The sequence below is a fragment of the Leptinotarsa decemlineata genome, unplaced genomic scaffold, assembly GCF_025532065.1.
Source record: "Leptinotarsa decemlineata unplaced genomic scaffold, Ldec_3_MD MMD2_tig00005002_RagTag_RagTag, whole genome shotgun sequence".
NCBI classification, from domain to species: domain Eukaryota; kingdom Metazoa; phylum Arthropoda; class Insecta; order Coleoptera; family Chrysomelidae; genus Leptinotarsa; species Leptinotarsa decemlineata.
Window position 1 is genome coordinate 1,242,207 of NW_027412614.1, and position 25,936 is coordinate 1,268,142.

Here is a 25,936-nt window from a genome sequence, read left to right on the forward strand (position 1 = left end):
TATCATTCTGAGAGAACAAGATAGAAATATGCAAGTGTTGTTCAGGAAAAAGTTATAAAAGCTTTAAATACCTCTAATATTTCTAGAAGTGATTGAATATCGATCAGGAAATCTTGTAAGAGTTTACAAGTTTTATGGGCCGAATTACAACTTATTAAAAGTGATGCTTATGCAAAGTTCAGTAAATTTTCACCTGAAAACAGGTGATAGTACACAAAACAAATTGTTGTGCCACTGATTGAAATATTGTCGAACAGTCAGTGGTTCATTGAAGGGGAAATAATTTGAAAGCTCATTTCGGAATTCAAATCGAGTATAATGAGTCTGTTAAAAGGTACTAAACTCTAAGATTTCTTGAAAAAGAAACTGATACAAAAAGCATTATATTCAGAAAAAGGACACAAGATTCAATTTTGAAACACTTATTTACCACATTAATCAATTGATAAAGAGACAAACTTACTGCCAAATCTTCAGCAATTGGTACTATCGTTGGTTTGTAAAAGCGCTTTACATTGACGTTTTTATTTATTTATTTATTTATTCTAAATTCGGGACACATACAGGTAAAAGAACCCAAACAAGTATCCACTAAAATACAGATTGTGTTAACTAAACTGGCGTTCAACAGGTACATGATCTAAATGCTTAATCTAAAACATAAATGATTAAAAATTGAATATTTTCCTTATGTTACTTTTATACATTTGTAAGGACATGGAGAAAACGTCCAAATTGGAACAGTATCTGTTGAATGAGTCTGTAATTCTATTTATTGGAGAGTTTTTCCCCACATTGGTGTTATATGTGGAAGTAGCTAATAAATATTTATTCCTTGTGTTTCTCTGGGGTACATGAAAGGACATCATTGCTATCAACTCAGGTGAGTCAGGTGAGTTTTGTGCAGCTTCAGTCGATATTTCGATGGCCCATTCTTCTTCTATCAGTTTCTTCATGACATTCAATTCATCCAGATTATCCGAGTTCATATTTTCTTGTACCTCTAAAGAGTAATATGCTGCAATAGCTTTTTTCATCAAGGTCCCCATTTGGAGGGCAAAAGAAGGAGAACCAAATCCCTTTTGTCCAGCATCGTAATTTGTAATACTTTTAACAGCTATAACTATATATTTAAATTTCTTAGGGTGTAACAGAGAAGCGAGAGTAAGCGACTTGTCCTCCAGTATTTTTCTAACTTCTATCACTATTCTTGCCAGCCTTCTCATATAACGTTTCGCTACGGAGATTAAATGTCTTTCTTTATGACACTTGACGTACCTTCGCCCAACTTCGCATATTATTTTGTCTCTTTTTGCGACCAAAGACACGATGTCAGCTTTTAATGACTGCAAAACCCCGGATATTCGCAAAGGATCATTTGGTCCGAAATATCCAGCTAGTAGGGTCTGGCTGTCTGACTGATGTCGATGGCGCCTATTATTGTTCTTTTTTTCTGCATTCAGGGAACAACGAGCAACGTGTCGTCTCGATGTATTCTTCATATAGTATCCTGAAATGAAACAAATGAAATTGAAAAATACAACAATTAATTTCAATTTCAAATATTTAATTAATATAATATTAATTGAATGCTGAGTTATTTTTCAGAGCTGTAACCACACAGATACATATTTTGTTTTCAAAATGAAGTGGCTTTATAAATTAACTCTTCAAATCGACAAAAGTAGTGTTAATCGTATTGACTCAGTACGCATTTATGAAAACCCTTGCTTGAGAAGTAAAAGGTAGAGATCTCACATCTTCTTGTCCAAACTTACCTTTACAGTGAATACAAGGGAGTAGCGTATCACTGGATGCTCCTTTGTTATTATCAAATTTCCGTTTTTGAACAGGTATGCAATTGCCAGAGATAAAGTCCCCTTCTTTTCTTATTTTTTTGATAATCCTTTTTCGATTTGGATCTTTTTTATCCAGCGCGAGAAAGCGTCCCACTTCTAGTCCATCACCATGTTGCCTCTCTAGGTGTCTTGCAAGATTGTTCACCTGCACATCACAATAGGGACAGTGATGTTTTCTCCTCCTTTTATAGACCACACTATTCTCTTTATCTTGGTAGGTAGTTGGCGTACTTGTACAGGCAGAGGAAGTATTATCATAATTGTCGTTTGCAATCATATTACTTGGATATTCTATAGACTTTAATGCGGTGAAAATACCACTCTCAGACGTCATCATGGCAACTTCGCCACTGCATTCTGAAATTAATTAAATTATGCTATTTGAGTTGTATGAATTATAGTATCAGGTAAGAGTGCTCTGTATTTCCCATTCTGCTGAAATGCATTCGTAAAAATTATATTCGATTGAATTTCTTACCCAATTTCTCTCTATCTCGGTTAATAGTAGGCGTACTTGTAATGACATTAGAATTACTATCATAATTGTTGTTTGCAATTGTTTTGTCTGCATATTCTACTGGCATTAATGTGGTGAAATTATCACTTTCGGACACTATTATGTCAATTTCGTCACTGCATCCTGGAATGAATTAAATAGGTTATTTAGCTTCTTTGTTTCATATTACATAGTTCAGATGCTGCGTTTATCTTACATTACATTTGGTATAAATATGACCAGGAAACGGTAAAATTAAAAATGTTAATAAGCTCATGATTTTTACTTTTGTAAAATTCCTTATCAGTATTTCGGAAAGTAACAGCTTACCTCCCATGCTAGCAGCCGAAATCGTCTGTAATTGAGCACTTCTTAAAATAGTTGGATTCACTTCGAGGTATCCAGCCACAGTTTCTTTTGATCTATCGGCTGATGTATCACAATAAGAACTACTCGTAGTAGAACTGAAAACATATTCGCTTCCGTCGCTTTCCGTTGTCGCCGAGACGGTTCCCGGAGCGGTCCCGAAAGGGTACCCGGCTGGGCGTGAGTTTGCAAGAGACCTCTTGCTCCTAGGTCGCTCGTCGCAGGCAGACCAGAGCCGGCGGGTGCTAGGCCACCGGAGGATCTATTTCTGTATGTGTCGTCGTCCTCGGAGTTTAACTCCCAGTCCTGAACGCCTCGCGTCCCCTGCATGGTCGTAGATTTCCGGGGCAAGACCTTCTTTTCTTTACACGACAAAGTCTCGAATTTATTATTAGTATACCCTATAATTTCTAGCTGTCTAACAGGCGCCGCGGGGGTACAGCTGGCCACCACGATGGCACTAGGCCGGACCAGAGGGTTCCCTACGATCCCTAACCACCTAGCCGACACACTATCGCGATTTGACCTACCTAACTCCCTAAGCCCGAAGGAAAGAGACCGCCTCCGGAGGCGCACGGTCGCTTTAAAGCCCCCAGATATCAGTGCAATGGGACAGCCCACGTAGACTGTCCCTTAGATATACTGGGTAGGCGTACCTCCCGATGTATTCAAGCCTGGGTAGGCCAAATACGTCCAAGGAGGCCGGCTAGTGGGTCCCTCGGTGCGGCGTGGTGCCGAAGACGAAGAAATACGAATTCTTTGTGTAAGCCCTGAGAAGGGCAGTATTAGAACTGAAAAGTTCCGTTTGCAGTGATTGGCCTTAAGAAAGACCTTTTTTTTGATATATCCTGGATTCCTGATTTCTGGGTCGTCGTTATAGCTCGGCCTTGATAAAGGCCAGAAAAATTTGTTCCACAGTGTGGTCGTAACGAATTCAGATTGGGAAGTAAATTTGGTTTTTACTTCCCAAATCTCTGCCAGTAGAAACTGTAGCCGAAGACTCCTTGTACAACCTTTCAAATTCGAATTTAGACAAAACCAATGTTCAATCTTTCAGATTTCCATTAACAATTATATTGTCTAGTTATTATCTATTATCCAGCAAAATCTCCTCTGAGATTTAAGACTTCGAAATTTTTAGTAATTCGAGCGCAGACTACGAAGTGGACTTGACTAGCAGAAGTCGAACTCTGACTTCTCCGACCGCGGCGCGCGGTATTTATTCGTTCGCGGCGAGCGCGCGCAGGCTCCGCCTACCTTGTTCGCTGCCGTCTCTCGATGATCATTCGTTCTCGCGGTTCATATACTCTAATCGCTTTGTTAAAGATCTGGACATTGGTAACACCCCCCCGCCTAAAGGAGTCGCATACAGTTTCTAGCTAGCTGAGACTGGGAAGTGCTCTTTATTGAAAATCTTTTCAAAATAAACAACATTACACAATTCTGGTTACAAAATTTCCTTACATACTAATATATACAATATTTTCCCCTCTTAACTAAACTTAACTATTTACAATGATTGCTTGCACACTTCCTCGCCTGTCCCCTTGCAGGCTCCGTTGTGCAGCTCAAGTCTACATAGGAGATCTTAACTACCTTATTTCTAATTACTATTCTATAAGTCCGCATGGCGTGGGTCTAGATGATCTTGCCCTTCACACGGAGGAGGTGTGGGTCGCAGATCATCCACGTGGATGACCCGATCTACACCCCCTTTATTTACCACGTACGTACTTGGACCGAGTTGTCTTACTACGCGGCAGGGCATCGTCCAGGTTGGACCAAAATTCTTTTTAGTGTTCTTATCCCGGTTTCTACATAGCACCCACTGGCCTGGGGTAAGTGTCAAGGCCGGCACTTTGTCTCGATCCGGATAACGTTTCGCCCGATATGCTCTAGACTTTTCCTGGGCTGCCTCTACGCGCTGGGCACGATCCTCATTTCGAGGTTTTCGCCTCTTTTGCAAAGGAGTGTCCCAGTCGCCTGGCCGAGGCAATTCATAGCCCAGTAAAAGCTGACACGGTGTCATACCAGTCGTGGCGTTTACTCTCGTTCTCAAGTTAAAAATCGCCTCTGGCAAGAGACGTTCCCACTGTGACTCTGGCTCCTGAACTCGCCGCTCGACTGGATTAGCTTGTTGATGATAACCCGGACTAGTCCTGATCTGAATCTCATTTCTTTCACAGAACGTTTCCCAGTTCCGTCCGAGGAACATAGCAGGACTATCGCTAATGATTATTTCTGGGAATCCCCACCGATAACCAACTTCCTGTGCCACAAACTCGATTGCGGTATTTGCTTGAGCAAATTCTACTGTGCGGCACTCTACCCACTTACTAAAGCAATCGGTGGCTAATAAAATGTATCGGTTTCCCTTTTCACTAGGGCTGTAGGGTCCCAGAACATCGATAGATACCATCTGCCACGGTCGTTCCGGTTCGTTAGGACGCAAAGGGGCAGCCTCCTGCGGGGGACTTCTCTTAGTGGTCGCGCAAGTCAAGCAAGTATTTACATATGCTGCGATTTGTTTACGCATATTGGACCAATAAAAATGCCTGCTGACTTGATTCTGAGTCTCCTCGATTCCCGGATGTCCGGCGCCATCATGGTATCGTTTGATCAACGTGTCCCAACAGCGCCTCGGGACTAGCAACCTTTTCACGTCTTGATTTGGTCCGATGTAATAGAGTAGATTATCTTCCATGACAAAGTCATGCAAAATACGTTGTTCGTATTCAGACGGTTCCGGGTTAGTCCGAGTCCTCTCAATCCGGATCCGGAACCGCCTAACGCTGTCACTGGCTTTTTGCAACTCAGCGATCTCTTCAAACCAAGTTCGCAACTGGTTCAATGTCTCGAAATCGCCGGTTGTCGCACAGACCATGTCGCAGACGTTGAGCATTTCGCTCAATTCGTCCATCAACTGGCACAGCATCTCGTCTTCATTTTCTTCGTCGCCGTCGGACTTTTTATGAGGGAAAAACATCCTCTCTACCTCCTTGTCTATGTCGACATTAGTTTCATTTCCCGTGGGGTTTCGTGAAACAAAATCCGGGAGTTGATTTCTCTTCCCCGGAATATGTTCTATCGTGAAATCGTACTCCTGCAGGAGTAGAGACCAACGAGTTAATTTAGCTTTCTCATCCTTCATACGATCCAGCTACGTTAGGGCCGAGTTGTCCGTAAACAGCGTGAAGTGACCGTCTTGAAGGTAGTGTCTATATTTTTTAATCCCCCATACGACGGCGAGGCATTCAATTTCATTTATATGATATTTGCGCTCAGTTGCGTTTAATTTTGCGCTGCCGTATGCAATTATCTTTCGTTCCTTGGTATGCGGTTCTAGTTGAAATAACACCGCACCGATGCCGATGTGGCTGGCGTCTGTTTGCAAGCCGTAAGGGAGATCATGGTCAGGTCGTGCGAGTTCCAAGGGTTGTGACACTGCATTCTTAATAGCCTGGAAGCTCCTTTGAGCTTCCTGACTCCATTGGAACTTCTTCTTTTTGTCTATAAGGTCTGTGAGGGGTGCGGCCACTTCGGCAAACTTCGGGATATATTCCCGAAGCCATCCGGCAGTGCCTAGGAAAGCTCGCACTTGTTTGATATTCGATGGGGTAGGAAATTCTTGAACATTCAAAACATGCTGTTCTTGGGGCTTGTTACCGTCTTTGGAGACGACTCTACCTAAGTAGTTTAGGGTGGTAGATCCGAATTTGCATTTTGATGGCGAAAGCCACAGCCCATGTAGTCGAAGCCGCTCCAGGATTAACTGTAAATGGTTGCAGTGTTCATCCAAGCTGTGCGAGTAAACGATTATATCGTCGAGGTAGACTTTGCAGAATTTATCTACAAAGCCTACCAGAACCTCTGACATAAGCTTTTGGAACACTGCAGGTCCATTTTTTAATCCAAAACTCAGAACTTTAAATTCGTATACTGCTCCGTCTGGACCTCCAAAAGCCGTATACTTTCAGGACTCCTTGTCCAGGGGAGCTTGCCAAAATCCATTTCGGAGATCTAACGTGGTGAATAGGGATGCTTTGCCCATTTCACGCACAGTCTCCTGTATTGGTGGTAAGTATGGTGCCTCAGTAATAATCAATTTATTGATTTGCAGGTAGTCGACACAAAACCGCAACTTTCCTTCCTTCTTGGGAACAAGAACTACCGGTGAGCAGTACGGCGAGGTACTTCTGGCAATTACTCCTGCTTCTAGTAACTTAGAAATTTCTTCGTGGACAATTGCCTTCCGTGCCTCTGACATTTTGCCGTATCTGGACTGCCTAAATGGTCGTTCTTCGCGAACGCGGATTTTGTGGACTACCGCCTTAGTTTGAGGTTGGCGAATCGTTTCCTCGAACACGTCGGGAAACTGATTTATTACTGCCAATATCTTATCTTTTGTTTCTCCGGAGAATTGGGAATCCTCCAGTTGTACAGGACTAATAGTCCTCAGGGATCTCTGTTTTGCATTATCAGCCTCGAAGTATAGGCATAAGCGCGGAGCTTGGCCAAAATAAATCGACCCTCGGCCTACGTCGATCGTGGCCTGGGTTTTTCGGAGGAAAGGAAGGCCAAATATGACCTTCTCCTGTAGTTTGGATAACACGGTGAATTTTATTTCGAACCTTCTTTCTTCAATCTCCACCGGTAGCGTAATCTGGCCCAGACTTTGACTTACATTGCTCTCGCACCCCATAAATACCGTGGCCGGGTTCGGGAGCCTGGTCAGGTCCATATTGGCTAGAACGCCGGATTGGATGAAGTTACTGGAGGCTCCGGTGTCCACTAAAGCTAAGAGGTTCAAGGAATTTATTACACAGGGGATTCTCGGAAAGTTTCTTCCGAGAAGGGGGCGTTCTTCAGCGAGAGACATATAGCACTCGAGATCTGAAGGGATTACTTTCGTACAAGGGCTTATATTATTGCAGTGGTTTAAATTCATTGGGGCCTTTAGCTCTCCACTGCTGTCCACTCCGGCCCCATCTAGTTTTCCGCCTCTCCGTTTTGGGGAGTGGGAGCTGTCTCTACCACATTATTGTGGCTCCCACGAGAAGCGTTGGGGCTCGGCCTAGACGAGGGTGGTCCTTGTTGCTGGATTGCTCGATGTGGTGGTCGATACACTTCTGTTGAATTGCTCGCCCTATTGTTACTCCAATTCCCTTGGCTACGCGGAGCATTGTTAGCCTGGGAATTTGTTGAGTTCGGGCTGGTTTGAGTATTGAAGCTTCTAGGGGCTGATTTAGACAGCCGTTAGTCTTCTTCGATACCAGCCGCGTCCTGTATAAGTATTTCTATATCCGAGTAACTTTTCCCCCTAAAGAAACATCTCAGTTCAGGCAACAGCAGCTGGGTTATAATGGGCAGAACTTCTCGCCCTCGCATATACGGAAACAATCTCTTTGCGAGTCCAAGCTTCCTTATGATGAAAACGTCGGCCTTCGTATTACGATCCTGGCTCTCACCATAAAACTTGGAAGTGAGCTTTGCCAGCAATTCTGGGCTGGCATACTTTTGAGTTAGGCGTGACACCATCATTGGCCACGATATCTGAGTTTGTGCGTAGATCGAGGCCCATTTCGTGGCCTCCCCCGTTAACTGGGCGAACAGGATATGGATCCAATCTTCTTCCGGTACTCCACTCCTTTCTAGTTCCACAGTTAACTTTGATATGAAGACCTTAGGGTCCTCATTTTCACTTCCTGAAAAAGTGGGTAGCCGAAATCGTTCAAACCGGCTATTGTTTGGCCTCTGTGCCTGGCCTATTGCATTACACAGTGCTACTGCCAAACAATTCATTTGGTCGTCCTGTGATACAGGATTCTCCCTTTTTACTGGTTCCTTCGTGGCCTCCACTTGGGGCTGGAAAGAAACCTGTTTCTGTGGGCGCTACTGGCTTGTTTTTATTTGGCCCGAAGCCAGAGAGGGCCATTCTTGGGAAGGACCAACTTGTCCTGTGGTTATCCTTGGGAGAGTCAAGGTGGTTGGAAGGGATGAAGGAGATTCTTCTTCACTTATCACGTGGAAGGATCCCCCTTCTGCATCCCTGAAGGTGCTACTAGGGCTTTCGAAACCCAGTGCATCAGATCCTTCATCAAAACTTGACTTGAGCACACTGAAAGGGTTAGTTTGCCTTTCCTCTATCCCAAATCTAGCTTCTTCGTCAAAAGAAGCAGCTTCTGGCGTTGATGCCTCCTTCGGGAGACTCATTTGGGCCCCACGTTGGGCGCCATGTCGCCGAGACGGTTCCCGGAGCGGTCCCGAAAGGGTACCCGGCTGGGCGTGAGTTTGCAAGAGACCTCTTGCTCCTAGGTCGCTCGTCGCAGGCAGACCAGAGCCGGCGGGTGCTAGGCCACCGGAGGATCTATTTCTGTATGTGTCGTCGTCCTCGGAGTTTAACTCCCAGTCCTGAACGCCTCGCGTCCCCTGCATGGTCGTAGATTTCCGGGGCAAGACCTTCTTTTCTTTACACGACAAAGTCTCGAATTTATTATTAGTATACCCTATAATTTCTAGCTGTCTAACAGGCGCCGCGGGGGTACAGCTGGCCACCACGATGGCACTAGGCCGGACCAGAGGGTTCCCTACGATCCCTAACCACCTAGCCGACACACTATCGCGATTTGACCTACCTAACTCCCTAAGCCCGAAGGAAAGAGACCGCCTCCGGAGGCGCACGGTCGCTTTAAAGCCCCCAGATATCAGTGCAATGGGACAGCCCACGTAGACTGTCCCTTAGATATACTGGGTAGGCGTACCTCCCGATGTATTCAAGCCTGGGTAGGCCAAATACGTCCAAGGAGGCCGGCTAGTGGGTCCCTCGGTGCGGCGTGGTGCCGAAGACGAAGAAATACGAATTCTTTGTGTAAGCCCTGAGAAGGGCAGTATTAGAACTGAAAAGTTCCGTTTGCAGTGATTGGCCTTAAGAAAGACATTTTTTTTGATATATCCTGGATTCCTGATTTCTGGGTCGTCGTTATAGCTCGGCCTTGATAAAGGCCAGAAAAATTTGTTCCACAGTGTGGTCGTAACGAATTCAGATTGGGAAGTAAATTTGGTTTTTACTTCCCAAATCTCTGCCAGTAGAAACTGTAGCCGAAGACTCCTTGTACAACCTTTCAAATTCGAATTTAGACATAACCAATGTTCAATCTTTCAGATTTCCATTAACAATTATATTGTCTAGTTATTATCTATTATCCAGCAAAATCTCCTCTGAGATTTAAGACTTCGAAATTTTTAGTAATTCGAGCGCAGACTACGAAGTGGACTTGACTAGCAGAAGTCGAACTCTGACTTCTCCGACCGCGGCGCGCGGTATTTATTCGTTCGCGGCGAGCGCGCGCAGGCTCCGCCTACCTTGTTCGCTGCCGTCTCTCGATGATCATTCGTTCTCGCGGTTCATATACTCTAATCGCTTTGTTAAAGATCTGGAAATTGATAACAGTTATATGTAATCGTTGTACCCCTTCCCAAATATCGAACCAATTCCATTGGAGGTTTGAGATTACCAAAACTATCAAAATATTGTACGGCATTGCCGTTTTTAATGTAAGCTACCCAATGAGTGCCTGCATTCAATTGAGAATCCAAGTTCAAAACAGCGCATTATCGCAGGCGTGGACCACAAGTTGGCAACGTATCACGCATAGAGACTTCACGAAAATGTGGTATTTTCAATTGAAGGGCACATTTTTTGATTTCCGAATCATATAATGCTTTATGGGGTAGCTTCACAAGCAGTTTTTTTCTGCTTTTTCAAATAAAGACCTCGTCCTTTGCGATGATGTTGTTTTTTAGGAACAGACCATATCCTCGAGGTGTTTTGCGTAGGTACAAACCGGAGCCCAAATGTTCTATAGCTTTATTGTGACGTTGATCTTCTTCGAGTTTCTTTTTGGCATTTTTTGCATCAATCACAGTTTTTGCGATAGCGCTCGCTCCCCCTACCAATGAACCCAAAGCTGAAAGACCTGCAAATATGGGTATGAGTGGTAAAATTCCTCCGGATTTTGCTTCGAATGGAATAACTCTCGGTATACGTATCTTCTTACGTCAGTAGATGCATACAGCCGAATTCCGGCCTCCCCCACCACTATGACGTATTAATTGCTTTTTTTATTGTTGTTTAGTAACATCAAGGCGATGCGACCTTGAAGGGTTTGATGCATGGATCGTTTAGAATTTTTTCATATGAGATTTTGTGTGTGTGTGTGACGTAATGATGTAATTACATTTTGTGTGTGTGTGTGTGTGTGTGTGTGTGTGTGTGTGTGTGTGTGTGTGTGTGTGTGTGTGTGTGTGTGTGTGTGTGTGTGTGTGTGTGTGTGTGTGTGTGTGTGTGTGTGTGTGTGTGTGTGTGTGTGTGTGTGTGTGTGTGTGTGTGTGTGTGTGTGTGTGTGTGTGTGTGTGTGTGTGTGTGTGTGTGTGTGTGTGTGTGTGTGTGTGTGTGTGTGTGTGTGTGTGTGTGTGTGTGTGTGTGTGTGTGTGTGTGTGTGTGTGTGTGTGTGTGTGTGTGTGTGTGTGTGTGTGTGTGTGTGTGTGTGTGTGTGTGTGTGTGTGTGTGTGTGTGTGTGTGTGTGTGTGTGTGTGTGTGTGTGTGTGTGTGTGTGTGTGTGTGTGTGTGTGTGTGTGTGTGTGTGTGTGTGTGTGTGTGTGTGTGTGTGTGTGTGTGTGTGTGTGTGTGTGTGTGTGTGTGTGTGTGTGTGTGTGTGTGTGTGTGTGTGTGTGTGTGTGTGTGTGTTTCGTCATATTTGTGGCAACTTGTGTGTGTACTATCCTTAATTATAACACCTCCAAAAATTGTGGCATCTTACATGCGTAGCCACAATTTCTGTGAGCGTTTTCCATGCTCATTTTATGAAGTATTCATATTTTCTTTCAATTTTGAGCAACTTATACATTGTAATTACAAAATTATGAACAAATTCAACTGAATTCTGAGTATTGTGAAATTTTAATGAATTTAACTATAAATGTGTGTGAGTTACCACTGATGATGATGTAGCATGTTGCGTACACAGCCCCAATTATGGCATCTTGGGCGTGGCAGTACTCTAGCGCCCTCTATAATGAGAAATGCAGTGTTGCCGAAAAACCGACAATATATTTACCTAATACATGTTTGGTGTTTGATTAGTTCATGAGTTGCCATAGTAAAGTGTGCATTATGAACACGCGATCTCGAAGACTGATAGCTTTAGCTAAAATAAATAATGAAATTGAAGTTGATACTTGGACGGAGAACAATTTGATTTTTCTTCCTAAACATGAATCAACACAAGGCACTACCAGAGAACAACAAATTGCTGCAATTCAAGGTAAGTGAGACTGAGAAAAAATAATTTAAAATATACTAGATATTTTCTTTTACGTTATATTTACATACTTCGTATTGAATAGGTTTTATTCTTTCAACGTGGGGTTTCATGTAAGAGATTACATTTTGCCAAAATTTTGTGTTGAAAACATCAGTTTGTGACAATAGTTTGTGATCAATTTCGTTTTCCAAAGTATAAGTTTTTTGTCAATTTCAAATTGGCATAGATTTGGGGATTTTACTGTTCAAAAAATTATTACGTTCCTATAATTATTAAAAAGACTAAGTAGGTTGCTAGGTATAAAATAGAAGTGAGAAAGTTGAAATATTGAACTCTGAATGGCCATAATGGAAAATTAGTGGCTTTCTTTCAGATTTCTCGTTTATTAAAAATTTTTATATTGTTAGATACTTATAGGATTCATTTACTATAAGCACGCTGACTAGTGAATGTCAATTCATTGAAAATTATGATCATGATGTCATTCGACGTTTAATGTCACCTAGAAACTTTTTGAGGGAATTACAAATAATTTACTGAAAAAATAGTTTCGTTTTTGGTGAATATTTGAGAATCTATTATACAGGCCGTTTCTTTTTTTATGTGGTAACATTGCTATATTCTGAATAGTAACAGATACCAGACGAAAAAATGGGAAAAAAGGTAACTGTCATCGGAAACAATACAATGGTCGAAGAAAATTTACTGGGACTCTCGCCCTTCTCGAGTTATATGGAGAAAACCGAAAATGCTTTTTTTCGCTTTTTTCGAATGGAATTGTTATTTCGGAGAATATCAAAAAAATTATAAGAAGAATGTTATTGTATTGGAAGTGTACCATGACGATCTAATAATAAATATTCGATAAAACGTTTCGTGTCAATGTGGCCGCCATCAACTTTTTTCTTCAAATACGGACCGGTCTTTTTCATTACAGATATTGATAAAGCGATGAATGTACTTTCCAAAGGTATACCACATTTGATATTTTTATAGCATTTCATGTGAAATAACCACTATCATCAGTGACAACAATCAAACAGAAAAACAATTCATTTTATCATGAACTTTACAGAAAAATGAAACCAATACGGAAAATCAAAGGTTCATGGTAATTTCTGACAATTTCTCTGGCAATTTTCTAGCAGAATAGAATACTAATACATGCATCTTTTATTTTTTGTTTGTGATGGTCGATATCTGTACTTGGTGTTGAAAAAACTTTATCCTTCATGTATCCCCAGACGAAAAACTCTAAAGGATTAAAATCCGGATATCGAGCTGGCCAGTTAATTGGTCTGTTGTTTCCAATCCATTTTTTTAGGAATATTGCATCTAAATGCTTCCTTACTATTGCTGCATCATGAAAATATGCTGTTGAAAATATTGTATTTCATGGCGAATATTCAGTGGCAATTCATCTAAGAAGCCATCGAATTCATTGAATAGAAAATGAAGATACATTTCACTATTCAAATGATCATCCTAATAGAAAGGGCCAAAGATGTTTGTTCATACAATTCCCAACCAAACATTTATTTCGAATTTTTCTTGGAAATTGGTTTCCCAATTTCCAACGTTCATTTGTATTATTCCATCTATAATGGATATTTCTGTTGAACCAACCATTGTTGGTAAATTTTGACTCGTCCGTCCATATTAGTTTTTTACAAATATTTCCAACTTCCCTATTTCTACGTATTAACCACTTCGCAAATCGTACTCTCCTTCCGTAATCCATTTCATTGAAGTGATGAATTTTGCTTATCTTGTAGCATTCATATTTGTCCTTTTTCAAAATAGTTATGGTGAATTTTACAGAAATCTCCATTTCGAGGGCAATTTCTTGTAAAAAACGTTCTGGATCAAAATAATTTCTGGCCAATCCTACATTAAAAAAAAAATGTTCACTGTGTAAATTTTTATGTGGTAATATTTGCTCATCCCTAATATTCATTTAATTCCTTAAACTTCCAGTAACCACACATTTTCTTGTTTTATTTTTGTCAAATGCAACATAGTACCTTAAATTTCTTTCTAATCGTCTAAACATTTGAATGTTCGGAATACGACGATACGGGTATAGCTCAACAAATATATTCTTTGTCAAAAAGGATTTCTATTTAATTTTGCATAACTGAATAGCATATCAGTCCATTCATCATTTCAATACATTTTTGATATGTTCAGTTTGACAGTTCTCAACAAATTTCAACAACACATTCAATTTTCTGCCATAGAAACCAATCAAAGCCTACGCGTGGTGAATGAATTGAGATGCCATTTGATCATATCAAAATATACAACAATTGAATTTTGACCAAAAACTGATATTTTCGTTACTTCCAGGATTGAGAATTATAAAAATATTACGAATTATAATTGATTAGGGAAAAATAAGCCTTGAAAGAAGAATAACGGCAATACAAAAATTTTCAAAACGAAAAAGTACGAATTTCCATTGTGTTAGGGTACCTACCTGTCGAATTCATTGGGTCGTTTGAGTTATATTTTGATAAAATCGAAACAATTCACGAAAAAAATAACGACAGGAACGTAATTTAAAATTGTTGTCGCTGATGATGGTAGTTATTTCAAATGAAATGCTATAAAAATTTCAAATGTGATACATTAGATTGTGAATTTATTGCTTTATTAATATCTGTAATAAAAAAGACAGGTCCGTATTAAAAAAAAGAGTTGATGGTGGCCATGTTGGCACGAAACGTTTTATCGAAAATTTATTATTACATCGTCATGGTACATTTCGAATACAAAAACATTTTTGTTTTACGTTTTATGATATTCTCCGAAATAACAATTCCATTCGAAAAAATCGAAAAACAGCATTTTTGTTTTTCCCCGTATATCTCGAGGAAGGTGAGAGTCCCCGTAAATTTTCTTCGACCATTGTATTGTTCCCGTTGACAGTTACATTTTTCCCATTTAATCGTCTTCTTATCTGTTACGGTTTAGAATATAGCAATGTTACCACATGATAAAAACAACGGCCTGTAGATATGGCAACTAGAAGTAATCTGAAAAAGCAGGAAAGGCCCCTGCAAAATCTTTATGGAATTTGCGGGTCGATGGATTTTTTTTGAATTGTGGATATGATGTAGTCCATGTAATTCTCAACCAATCTTATCATTTCGCCAACCCCAAAAAAATGAACAGTTTTGCCTCTAGGGTCCATTAAAATCACCCCTTTCTCAGAATAGAATATTGATTTTCGAAACCAGGAACGACATTTTCACCTATTTCATTGTAAATGATGTTGCATATGATTATGCTCTTTGATAAAAAATATTCTTCACCCCCTTCTTTCCCCACCACCTATTATGAAATGCAGAAAAATGATATCTGGATTACTTTGGAATGCATAGTCGGATATGCTTGAATTAGGGAAATAGCACTTTTCATATGATTATTCCCCCTTTTTCCGAGAGTTACCTACAAAACAAAAAAATCGGTGGATTTTTCAGAATTTTCAATATGATGCAGTTCATGTTATTGTGAATAGAAATTGATTGGGTGATGAACCCCGAACATGAACAGTTTTGTAGATTGGGGGCGTTAAAATCACCCCTTGCTCAGAATAGATGATTAATTTTCGAAAACAGGAATAACTTTTTCATCCGTTTCATTGTAGTTAATGTTGCATTCCACCCCCCCCCCCTTCCTTCACTTGTTATGAAACGCAAAAAAAATATATCTGGATTATTCTGAAATGCATCGTCGGATATTTGAATATGCTCCAATTAGGGAAACAGCATTTTTTCATGATTTCTTCTGCTCCCCCGAGAAAAACAAAACAAAAAAAATCGCTGATTTTTTTTGAATTTTTAATATGGTGCAGTTCATGTTATTGTGAATATAAATTAACTTGGTGATAAACCCCAAAAATAGATAGTTTTGATGCTAGAGGGCGTTGAAGTCATATCTTGCTCAGAATAGACTATTTACTATAGGCGAGAACGATATTTGTACTCATTTTGTTGCCCTCAGAAACAAGCATATTCAAATATCCAACGATGCTTCACAGAATAATCCGGATATCATTATTTGTATTCCATAATAGGTGGTAGGGGAAGAGGGGGGGTTTAATATATTTTTATAAAAGAGCACAATCTTATACAGCATTGTCTACAATGATACAGGTGAAAATGTTTCCGGTGTAATTTTTCTAAAGAGATTCTTGTTCATTCATGGTTCTAGATAATAGTTATCCATGTTTTAGTCCATATCCATATTTTAGAGGCGAAAAAGCCCTGTACGGCTAAATGTAAGGCATCGTCAGGTGTAGTTGACGTGCAAAAACCCTCATATGGGAAGGTTGTCGTGGGTATCAAGGTGGGAATCTTGCAACTTGACTATCCGACTACCTCATCAACAGAGCATATACTTTGTGCCTGCCCCGCTGAGGACCGAATCAGGTCTTTAGAGTTCGGCAGAGCCGTACTCTTACCATCTGACCTAAAAGACCACTCACAATACAAACTAATCGGCTTCGTTAGGAAGCTGGGTTTTCTTGGCCGAGTGTGAATAGGTGTGAGCCACAATAAACCCTTGCGGGTTGCGGTGGAGGGTCGAATAGACCTACTCACTTTGAACCTAACCTAACCTAACCTATCCATATTTTGGGTTTCTTGATATTTATATTCAGCCAGTTGAAATGATTTAACTTCATTCTTATTTCATTTTGATTTTACTGAAGTGTCTGATTCGATCAATGAGAGCAGATAATACTTTTTTAGGAACAATTAAAATTATAAATTTTGTTTGGATAATTTAGAGTGGTATAATTTTTTATTTAGACAATTCTTGCTATTTCAACATATTGTTTTGGCTATCTACTTCATAAAAAAATAAGTGATGGAACTTAAAAGAATAAGAAATAGAAAAATATTAATACTATATATTAATACCAATAATTCTTTCATGATAATTAAGGATATCATAAAAACATTTATTTAAATATATTGTTTTTATTGAGACTATTCAACTCACAAACTTATTTTTTCAAAACTGTTGTTACTTTATGTTTATTAATAATACTTATTTATTTTTAAATTTATTCTCAGGGTTTGAGTTGGTGAATAGTTACTACTCTGAAGCAAAAACTTCTGGCAGTGAGTATATTCCAGACTCTGATGATAATTCAAGCAGCGATAAGGAAAAACTTAATAAAAACGAGAGATTCGCTAGTAATTTACCTGCAAAAAACATTAAAATTTTGCAAGACGTTACAATACGCATGGAAAACGAGCATATACTAACAAACTATGTTATAGATGATAATAAAACTGATAAAAGTTATGTCATGCGTAAATATTTTGAAACGAAAGAAAATGAATTGATGAATCCCCTAAACTTGGATGAAGGAATTGATGTTCCTGATTGTTCTCATACAGATGACAAAAATACAACTGATACAAAACGAAAAGTGACCAATGAAACTTCGAAAATAAGTAATAGTTCATCAGAAAATGTATATAGAAAAAGTAATATACTAAATGAAGTTAAAATAAACCCAGCGGGTAAAAATAACGGCAAGAGAATAAGGAACAAAACTCATGTTTGTTACTTTTGTGAAAAAATTCTCATTAATATGGCAAGACACTTTGAATTAGTCCACTCAAAAGAGACAGAAGTAAGCAAATACTTGATTTACCCTAAAAAATCCAAAGAGCGACGCGATGGTTTCAAGGAGATTATTCGAGTTGGTGACTTCTACCATAATTGTAATGTTTTAGCTACAAATAAAGGCGAACTAATTTTAATCCGTCGTCCAACAGAAAATGAAATAAACTTTATTGAAGTGAAAGATTATGGTCCTTGCCCTAACTGTTTGGGATTTTTATTGAAAAAACACATATGGCATCATCTTAAATTTATTTGTAAAGAAAAATTACCATTAGTAGATTCCAATTCCAAGCACGTTATTGCGGAAAGCAATGCCATAATGGCTGATATTTATGGTTTTGGATTTACAAAAGATTTTACTGATGCCATTCTATCAACGTTCAAATCAGATGATGTTGGTAGCATCTGTCAATCTGATATACTTATTATGAAATTTGGTGCAATGCAGTTCGAAAAATTTGGTAAAACACAAAAATGAATTAATTCGTCAAACAATGCGGCAGTTGGCGCGATTAACAATAGCTTTGCGAGAAATATCAAAAAACTCCTCTCTATCATTGAGCGACTTTTTAGTACCAGAGAAATTTGATTTCATTATTCAGGCCACAAAAAGTATCAGTATGAGTCCATATAGTGATGAAACATGTCGACCAGACTTCCATACACCAAGTTTAGCTTTGAAATTGGGATATGCACTGAAAAAGTGTATTTCAATAGAAAGAGGAACTGCACTCAGGTCTGGGAACATGAAAAGAAATCGATCGTTGCTCTCTTTCCTTCATTTAATGAATATGGAATGGACAATACGTATTTCCTCCAATGCATTATCAACTCTTCATCGCAGAAAAATCAATGCTACAGAATTGTTACCATTAACAAATGACTTGGTAAAAGTAAGCAAATATATCGATGAAAGTATTTTAGCTACCAAGCTTGAACTTGAAGGAAATCGATCTAATGCCACATGGACAAAATTAGCTACATTGGTTTTGGCAAGAATCATTCTTTTTAATAAACGAAGATCTGGCGAAGCGGCTCGAATGAAAATGAGTGACTATATTTCTAGACCATCGTGGAAAGAACAAAATACTGAAGAAATTAAATTGTCATTAACGCCTATAGAACAAAAGTTAGCAGAACATTTGGTTATAGTCGAAATAGAAGGAAAACGAGGGCGAAAAGTACCTGTTATTCTTTCTTCTATCTTGAAAGAATGTATAGATATTTTAATTAGACACAGAGTTGAATGTAAAATATCTTTTCATAATAAATATGTTTTCGCTCGATCAAATGATTCAGTAAATTATCTTCGAGGACATGATTGTTTGAAAAAAATGTGTGATGAAGTAGACTTAGAAAATCCATCCATTATAACAGGTACAAAACTAAGAAAGTATATAGCAACTGTTTGTCAATTATTCAATATGACCGAAAATGAATACGATTGGTTAGCACGACATTTGGGGCATGATATTAAAGTACACCGAAATTTTTATAGAATGCAGGAAAGTGCCATAGAGTTAACTAAAGTCAGCCGCCTATTACTGGCCGTAGACAATGGCGAAGTAAATAGATTCGTTGGTAAAAATATTGGCGAAATCGACATAAAAGGTATGCAAAATTCTTATATTTTTATCATCCAAACTTTATTCTGACAGTTCACTATAGTAGGTTTTACAAAAATCACAACAAGTGTTCCGCTATAAAATAGTTTTCTCAAGCATTATTCATGCTTGAGAAAGCGAAATACGTGTCGCAGTTTTTGTAAAACCGTTCATAGTGAAAATCGTAAAATAAACTGTTTTAGTAGGGTATCTAATTAAAATATCGCAACTTTAATATGCTATAAAAATGCTTTTTCGAGAAATTTTATAAATTTTCTTAACAAATTTAAACAGGATCAATAGCAATATCTTTCTTTCCTTAGAATAGGTTAATTGATGAAGTTTTATAATGAACATATGTTACATTTGATACAAGATACTGTCGAAATGCAGAAAAACTAAATCAGGTAATATAAAAATATGTTCCAGTACAAAATATTATTTATTTCAGATCTTCCAGGGTTACAAGATGATGAAAAAGAAACTGATGATAACGAAGTGAAAGAAAATGAATTTGATAGACAGATAGTAAAAGAACCAGATGATGGAATTCAAGAAAAAAAAGATTATGTTTTCAAAAAAACAAAAGGTATTTCAACCTCATCAAAAGTGTTCTCAAAATTAATATTTTATACATTTTCTAAAAGATCTTACAGAAAATCATTAAATTTAACGTATATTAGGGTTCAAACTACCTTGGTATAAGTTCATAGGCCAAAAAATATTGAATGGAATACTCAGTATTTAGGTGTCATTTAGCTGCAGACTTGAATTTTGACTTCAACTTATACATTATCATTAGTTTCAGCAAAGAAGAAAGCTCATGTTGCTCATAAAGTTTGGAGTCAAGAAGAAAAAGAAGCTGTTGTAGAATTTTTTCGAATGAATATTAAAAAATCTATCGTACCAGGAAAATCACAGTGTGTAAAATGTATAGAGGAGCATCCTGTGCTGAAATCCCGAGATTGGAAGAAAATTAAATATCTTATCAAAAACCAAATACAAAAAAATAAATGTTCAAAGGGAAGTTAATAAAAAAAAATTAAGATTATTTGAAAATAATTTTTCTACTTTGATTCCTGTTCATAACCTTTGACATCATTTGAATTCTCTAAAAATATGGAACGGATTATAAAACATTTTTACAAACTGAAATATAAAATGTAACAAGTCTCAACCTTTGCATATTTATTGACCTGTTAAGAAACATCTAAATCGTTTTCAATCGTATTGATAAAGGATGGTAATTTAATGTGTTTTACTACTGAAAAACACCTTAATGTGAGATTTTCACGAAACAGCTTCAAAAACCGCAACACATGTCTCACTATACGTTATCTGTTTCAGGCATGTATTATATGGTAGTAAACTACACCTAGTAATATCAATAGCAGTCGTACACTCTGGTCTCAACTATTTTTTAGGTTATGTTATTATCTTAAAGTTTTTCGCAGAATTTCTACATATCAGTTACACTACAACGTTCTATGTTACATTGCATCATATGTAACTGTGACATTTATGTTATTTTGATGTTATAGCAAAATATCAGGGTAGGATACGTAACAATTTTACATGACACAAAATGTTAAAATGGTTCAATGTATCTGTGATTCTATATATTGAATAATATTGTTGATCCGATAGATTACTGAAACATGTACCACAGCTATGCTTTTTTTAAGTACATAATTTTAGCACTTGAAGGGCCAATTTTTGAAATTGTGAGAATGTATTCTAGAGAAAGTGACATCATTTTCAAACATAATTCAAACCTGCCAATTATTATCATTTCACCTAGAAAAAAAATGTGTCAAATTTTTCTACTCAGTGCAGAAATTATTATTTGACTACAATTATAAAAAAAAAATTATGATAGTTTCAAACTGATTATTATATAGCAATAATTGAAAATTTCAAAATTATCAAAAAATGTATACTTTACGTGTGAAAGTATTTCAACAATAACATACCACTTTTTAAAGAAATGATAATACTAACTTTTACATGAAGAGCTTCTAGTCTTGTAGGTGATTATTTTGAATTCGAACAGTCATTGAACTCAGCATTAAGGAGCCCTTTTGCGTTATTGAAGACGAATTTCCTATTTTTTCTCATGAAAATCTCTATTATTCGTACTTAATGAAAAGATGTCAGTGATTCAACATTGTTCAGAACTGATTTTCTTTTCATACCAAGATATCATATCAGGATATAACTGTTAATAACAAACATAATTATGTCACTTCCCATATCTTTTTTTTCCGTAGAAGAGCGATATGTGAAAGGAAAAAAATTAATAACGAATGGAAGAATCATGAAACAAAAATGAGCTTGCTGATTACATAACTTACCATAACAACGTACCTATTAGTGAATAAAAAATGTTACCCCAGGACATCCAATTATGGTTGTTTTTACTCCCTTGCAAGATTAAAATATTTCACTTTAGTCTAAATTAAAATATTAGTAACAGTATAAGAGTTGACACCTTTGAAAGCCTATGGATCAAGTTATTTATCATTGAGCCTGTGGCAGGTTGTTGATTATTCAGCAATATAACGGTGGTTCAGCCAACTAGAGTTTTTGTTTGATAAAAGTAATAATTATGTTCGTCAATAATTTTCAAATATTCTTTGAAATATTTTGGTATTGATTTTTTCCTTGCTTCACGATATGTGGTATATGTGAGCAATAAATATTTCTAGTATTTTGAAATAACTAAATAAGTTTGAATGTTGGACTTCCATTGTCTAATATGTTGTTAACAGATTCGAAATCTGTCTACAAAAAATTATGAAAATTAGTAATTACAATAGCAAATTACAATAGCTCAAATAATAATTACATATAGCAATAAAACGTGATATGGAAATTCAATAAAAACAAAACGTTACAATAATAATAATAGCTGAAAATTAAAAGATTTCAAATCGAGTTACTTCACGACGTTTCGATTGTTAGTATGCACAATTGTCTTCGAGTGATGACTGAACTATTCCTTCAAGAGATGATTATTTATACGTCATTCGAGCGCCTTTCACTTTCACCGCTCATGGGTTTAGTGGGGAGTTGGACGTTTAGTGGAAGTTGATTGTTCCACTTCATTAGAAGTTTCCATACGTTGTGTATCTCGACGCAAGCTTGGCTGAATGTATCGTTTGACAACATATATGCAGCTTCTTTTAACTTTCTCCTGTACCAATGTTTTTTACTGTGAATGACTACGGCTTCGGACCACTTGATGTTGTGTTGATGAGTCCAAACATGCTCTGATATTTCCGGTTTGCTGGTTTCTCTTCATTGTGTGTTTCTCTTGTGTTCGGCAAAGCGTACTTTCAATGACCTCTTGATTTCACCGATATAGCGATATAGGATTTGCCGCACTCACAGGATTTCCGATAGGTGCAATTCTTGGAGTCACAATCTGCGTTTGGTGGCCTAGTTTTTGTGAGGTTGCTATGGATGGTGTTTCCGGATGTGAAGTTGTTCTTGGACCCAATTCTCCTTATCCTTTCCGACAATACTCTGATGTAGGGAATGGCAAGCACTGGTTGTGACGGCTTCTCTTACTTGTGAACCTCTTGCTGCCACCTAGCCAACGTCTGTTTCATCATTTTCATCATCACTCTGGAGTAACCATTCCGTTCTAAATCTTTTTTGATGATGTCTAGTTCTTTCTCGAGACCATCATTTGCATTGCAGAGTCCGAAAACACGATTCATTAGAGTCCTTATGATTCCTCTCTTGGTAGATTGATGGTGGTTGGATTTGTGATTCACATACTGTAACCATGTGGGTGGGTTTCCGATATACAGATGTTTCCTACTTGTCGGTCCCCTTTACTAATACGTCCAAGGATGGCAATTCGTTATGGAGTTCTTTTTCCATCGTGAAGGCGATGGAAGGTTTCACGCTGTTGATATGCTTCAGAAAGATGTTTAGTTCTGTATTTCCATGGTTCCATACTATGAAGGTGTCGTCAATTCGAGTCCTTAACCACTCCATATATATGTTGGCTATGACTGGTGAAAGTGACTATACCATTGGCATGCCTCATCTTGGATAGATAATTTGTTCCACAGTTAAGAATAGCAGTTCCGTACACAGCATCCCAGCAGTTTCATGATTACTTCTAAAGGCAAGGGAACCTTCCAGGTTCCCATCTTCGGATAGCTTCCTCTGTATAAGTTTGTTTATAATACGAAATACGTCATCTTATATCCACAGAATTCAAAAACTCAGTAAATAGGAAAAGCAAATATTAAATTAATACTTTATGAATAAAAGATTCACCTAGATGGGGATGATTAGTTGAAAATTCCACCTATAACAAACACTTCCACAAGATAATTCACATTGATTACGAGTAAGACATCACTGAAATTCCCGACTTGAATCGCTTGAAACAAGTTTGTAGAATTGACACGGAAGATGTCTTCAGATTTCAAAAAAAGTTGGGGGAACCTTGAAATATTTACTGGTCATATAGTTTTTCAATTTTCAAAATACAGCATGGAAGTTAACAGAAATGGCAACATCGCTATTAACACACTTACAAGATAATAATATTTATGGTAACTCAAGTACACACTATTCAGGTGTAGCAATAATAGTGGCAACAATGAAACACTTTTCTATTCACATAATATTTGTGGCGACAGATGCCATAAGTATATAATCGTCATATCTTCATATATAGTGGGTGTAAATGAGTATTTCTTATAGGCACACATTTAGCTCGGCAGACGGCATAAATATAGGAAAATAATTAAGATATGCCACAATTGGGGATATTGCATGCGTTGCCATTAATATTGCGGCACGTGTGTGTGTGTGTGTGTGTGTGTGTGTGTGTGTGTGTGTGTGTGTGTGTGTGTGTGTGTATATGTGTGTGCGTGCGTGCGTGCGTGCGCGCGCGTGCGCGTGTGTGTGTGTGTGTGCACACACACTGCATATCTGCATATTTCGAAGTTCCTCCAAGTAATGAATGTTCCATCGATGCGACCCCACCAAGTTAGTCGTGTTGTGACGTCACAGCAATAACTGTTCAACGGCTAGAGAGCGACATGTTCACTCCACGACGTGTGGCAGAGTAATGGGTATTCATCGGTCTGCCCTCACCTCTCCCGAAGCGATGAAGGTTGTGACGTAACGCATCGCTCTAGCCCCGCTATCGATGGTGACACCACGGCAGCCGAGGACCGTCTGCCTAACGTCTACCCTCTCCGAGAGCGCAACGAGCACTGCTTGCTCGTACCGGCAACTGTTATCGCATCAATTTGGGAGATGGGCTTGGCTGTGACGTCAGGCATCTCTAGTGGATAGCAACTAGCAATGTGAACCTTTCACGGTTTCATGGTGGGGGTGACTCGCACTGTTTAATATAAAAGAAATGCCTGGCACACTATGAAATCAGTAGACGAATATATCTTCAGCAGTTAGCAATTGATAGAGTGTTATTCAGTTCGTAATAGAAGGAAGACGGTGAGTGTATTTGTCTGTTGGAAATTGTTTATATTTTCATATATATTTTCATCATGTCCGTTTCAAAAGTAGACTTGAATAAAATTAATAATTTGATTGTACAGGAGGTTGAAATACTAGAGCAAAAAGCCTTATCATCATTGCCAATTGATGAAGTGTACATAATTAAAAATATGTCAACTTATTCTACACGATTTGGTAAATCAATTTTATTAACTTTGCAAGATGTGAGCAATGATAAATTATTTAAAACATGGCTACCAAAACGTATTTCGTTGCAATTCAGTGATGACGATATATCTTGTATCAACTCATCAGGTGGTAAATATACGATGATGTATTTAGGACAGAGCCAACAAAGTTTTGCTGGCATGAAAACGCGATCCCTAGTCAAATTCAATATGATTGAATAATAATAGTAATATTTTATAGTGAATTTCTTTAGGTCATAGCTTACAAAGTTTTTTGGTGTGAAAACGCTAACTCTAGTCAAATTCAATATGATTGAATAATAATAGTAATTATAATGAATTTCTTATTGTTTTATTAATATTCATATATTAGATGATAATTATATGGAAATATAAACATTACTAACTCAATTGAATACACTCACTTTGTAACTACAAGTAAAATGGGAATGTGAGTATTATATCACTGAAAAATTGAAGGTTGCTTATTGTTTTTTTTTATTCGATTTCAGTTCCATCATATAAAGATGATGATTATGAGGAAGAAGTTATTTTAGATAGTCTGTATGTTCCTGTAAATCATAAATAATGTCAAATAAAAATCTTTGTATTATTTTCATGTTTTATTTATTTAAACCCCATTAAATACAATAGAAAATGATTACAAAACAATAAATATGATATATATATATATATATATATATATATATATATAGAAACAGAAGTTAATATTGGACATAGCACTCATGAAAGTGGCAAACCATAGACACGTGTTTCGGGCTTTTGGCCCATCATCAGTATGGTGCAGCCAAGTGTAAGGATGGGCAACACTTGGTTACCAAAAGATAGAAATACAAATGCACGGAGCCACCAACAGGAGCCAACCGCACATTTGTGGTTTCAGTTGATAGATCTCGTGTTCACAAGAAAACTATCAAAATCACCACGGAGGCAGCTATAGCTA

The 25,936-nt window shown here is 38.0% G+C and overlaps 2 protein-coding genes across 5 annotated transcripts; one reads left to right on the top strand and one right to left on the bottom strand.

Annotated features, from left to right (window-relative positions):
* Positions 1 to 1,704: 1,704 nt before the first annotated feature.
* On the bottom strand, positions 1,705 to 3,749 carry LOC141484173 (uncharacterized). The gene is made up of 3 exons (XM_074179269.1): positions 2,686 to 3,749; positions 2,338 to 2,499; positions 1,705 to 2,216 (listed from the first exon to the last, which is right to left on the bottom strand). The coding sequence occupies exons 1-3, from the start codon at positions 2,690 to 2,692 to the stop codon at positions 1,705 to 1,707; spliced, it is 681 nt and encodes a 226-aa protein (XP_074035370.1). The 5' UTR covers positions 2,693 to 3,749.
* A 7,695-nt stretch (positions 3,750 to 11,444) lies between these two features.
* Positions 11,445 to 25,427, top strand: LOC141484214 (uncharacterized). Of its 4 annotated transcripts, none has more exons than XR_012466530.1 (4): positions 11,445 to 12,044; positions 17,129 to 19,301; positions 19,746 to 19,883; positions 20,097 to 25,427. XR_012466530.1 is itself a non-coding variant. In XM_074179297.1 (4 exons), exons 2-4 carry the CDS (start codon positions 18,185 to 18,187, stop codon positions 20,324 to 20,326), a joined length of 1,485 nt encoding a protein of 494 aa, XP_074035398.1. In that variant the 5' UTR covers positions 11,451 to 12,044; positions 17,129 to 18,184; the 3' UTR covers positions 20,327 to 25,427. The 4 variants fall into 4 exon arrangements, 3 of the variants coding, with proteins under 3 accessions (XP_074035399.1, XP_074035398.1, XP_074035397.1); XM_074179297.1 differs by having other exon boundaries at positions 11,451 to 12,044; XM_074179296.1 differs by lacking the exon at positions 11,445 to 12,044 and having other exon boundaries at positions 16,945 to 19,301.
* Positions 25,428 to 25,936: the final 509 nt, after the last annotated feature.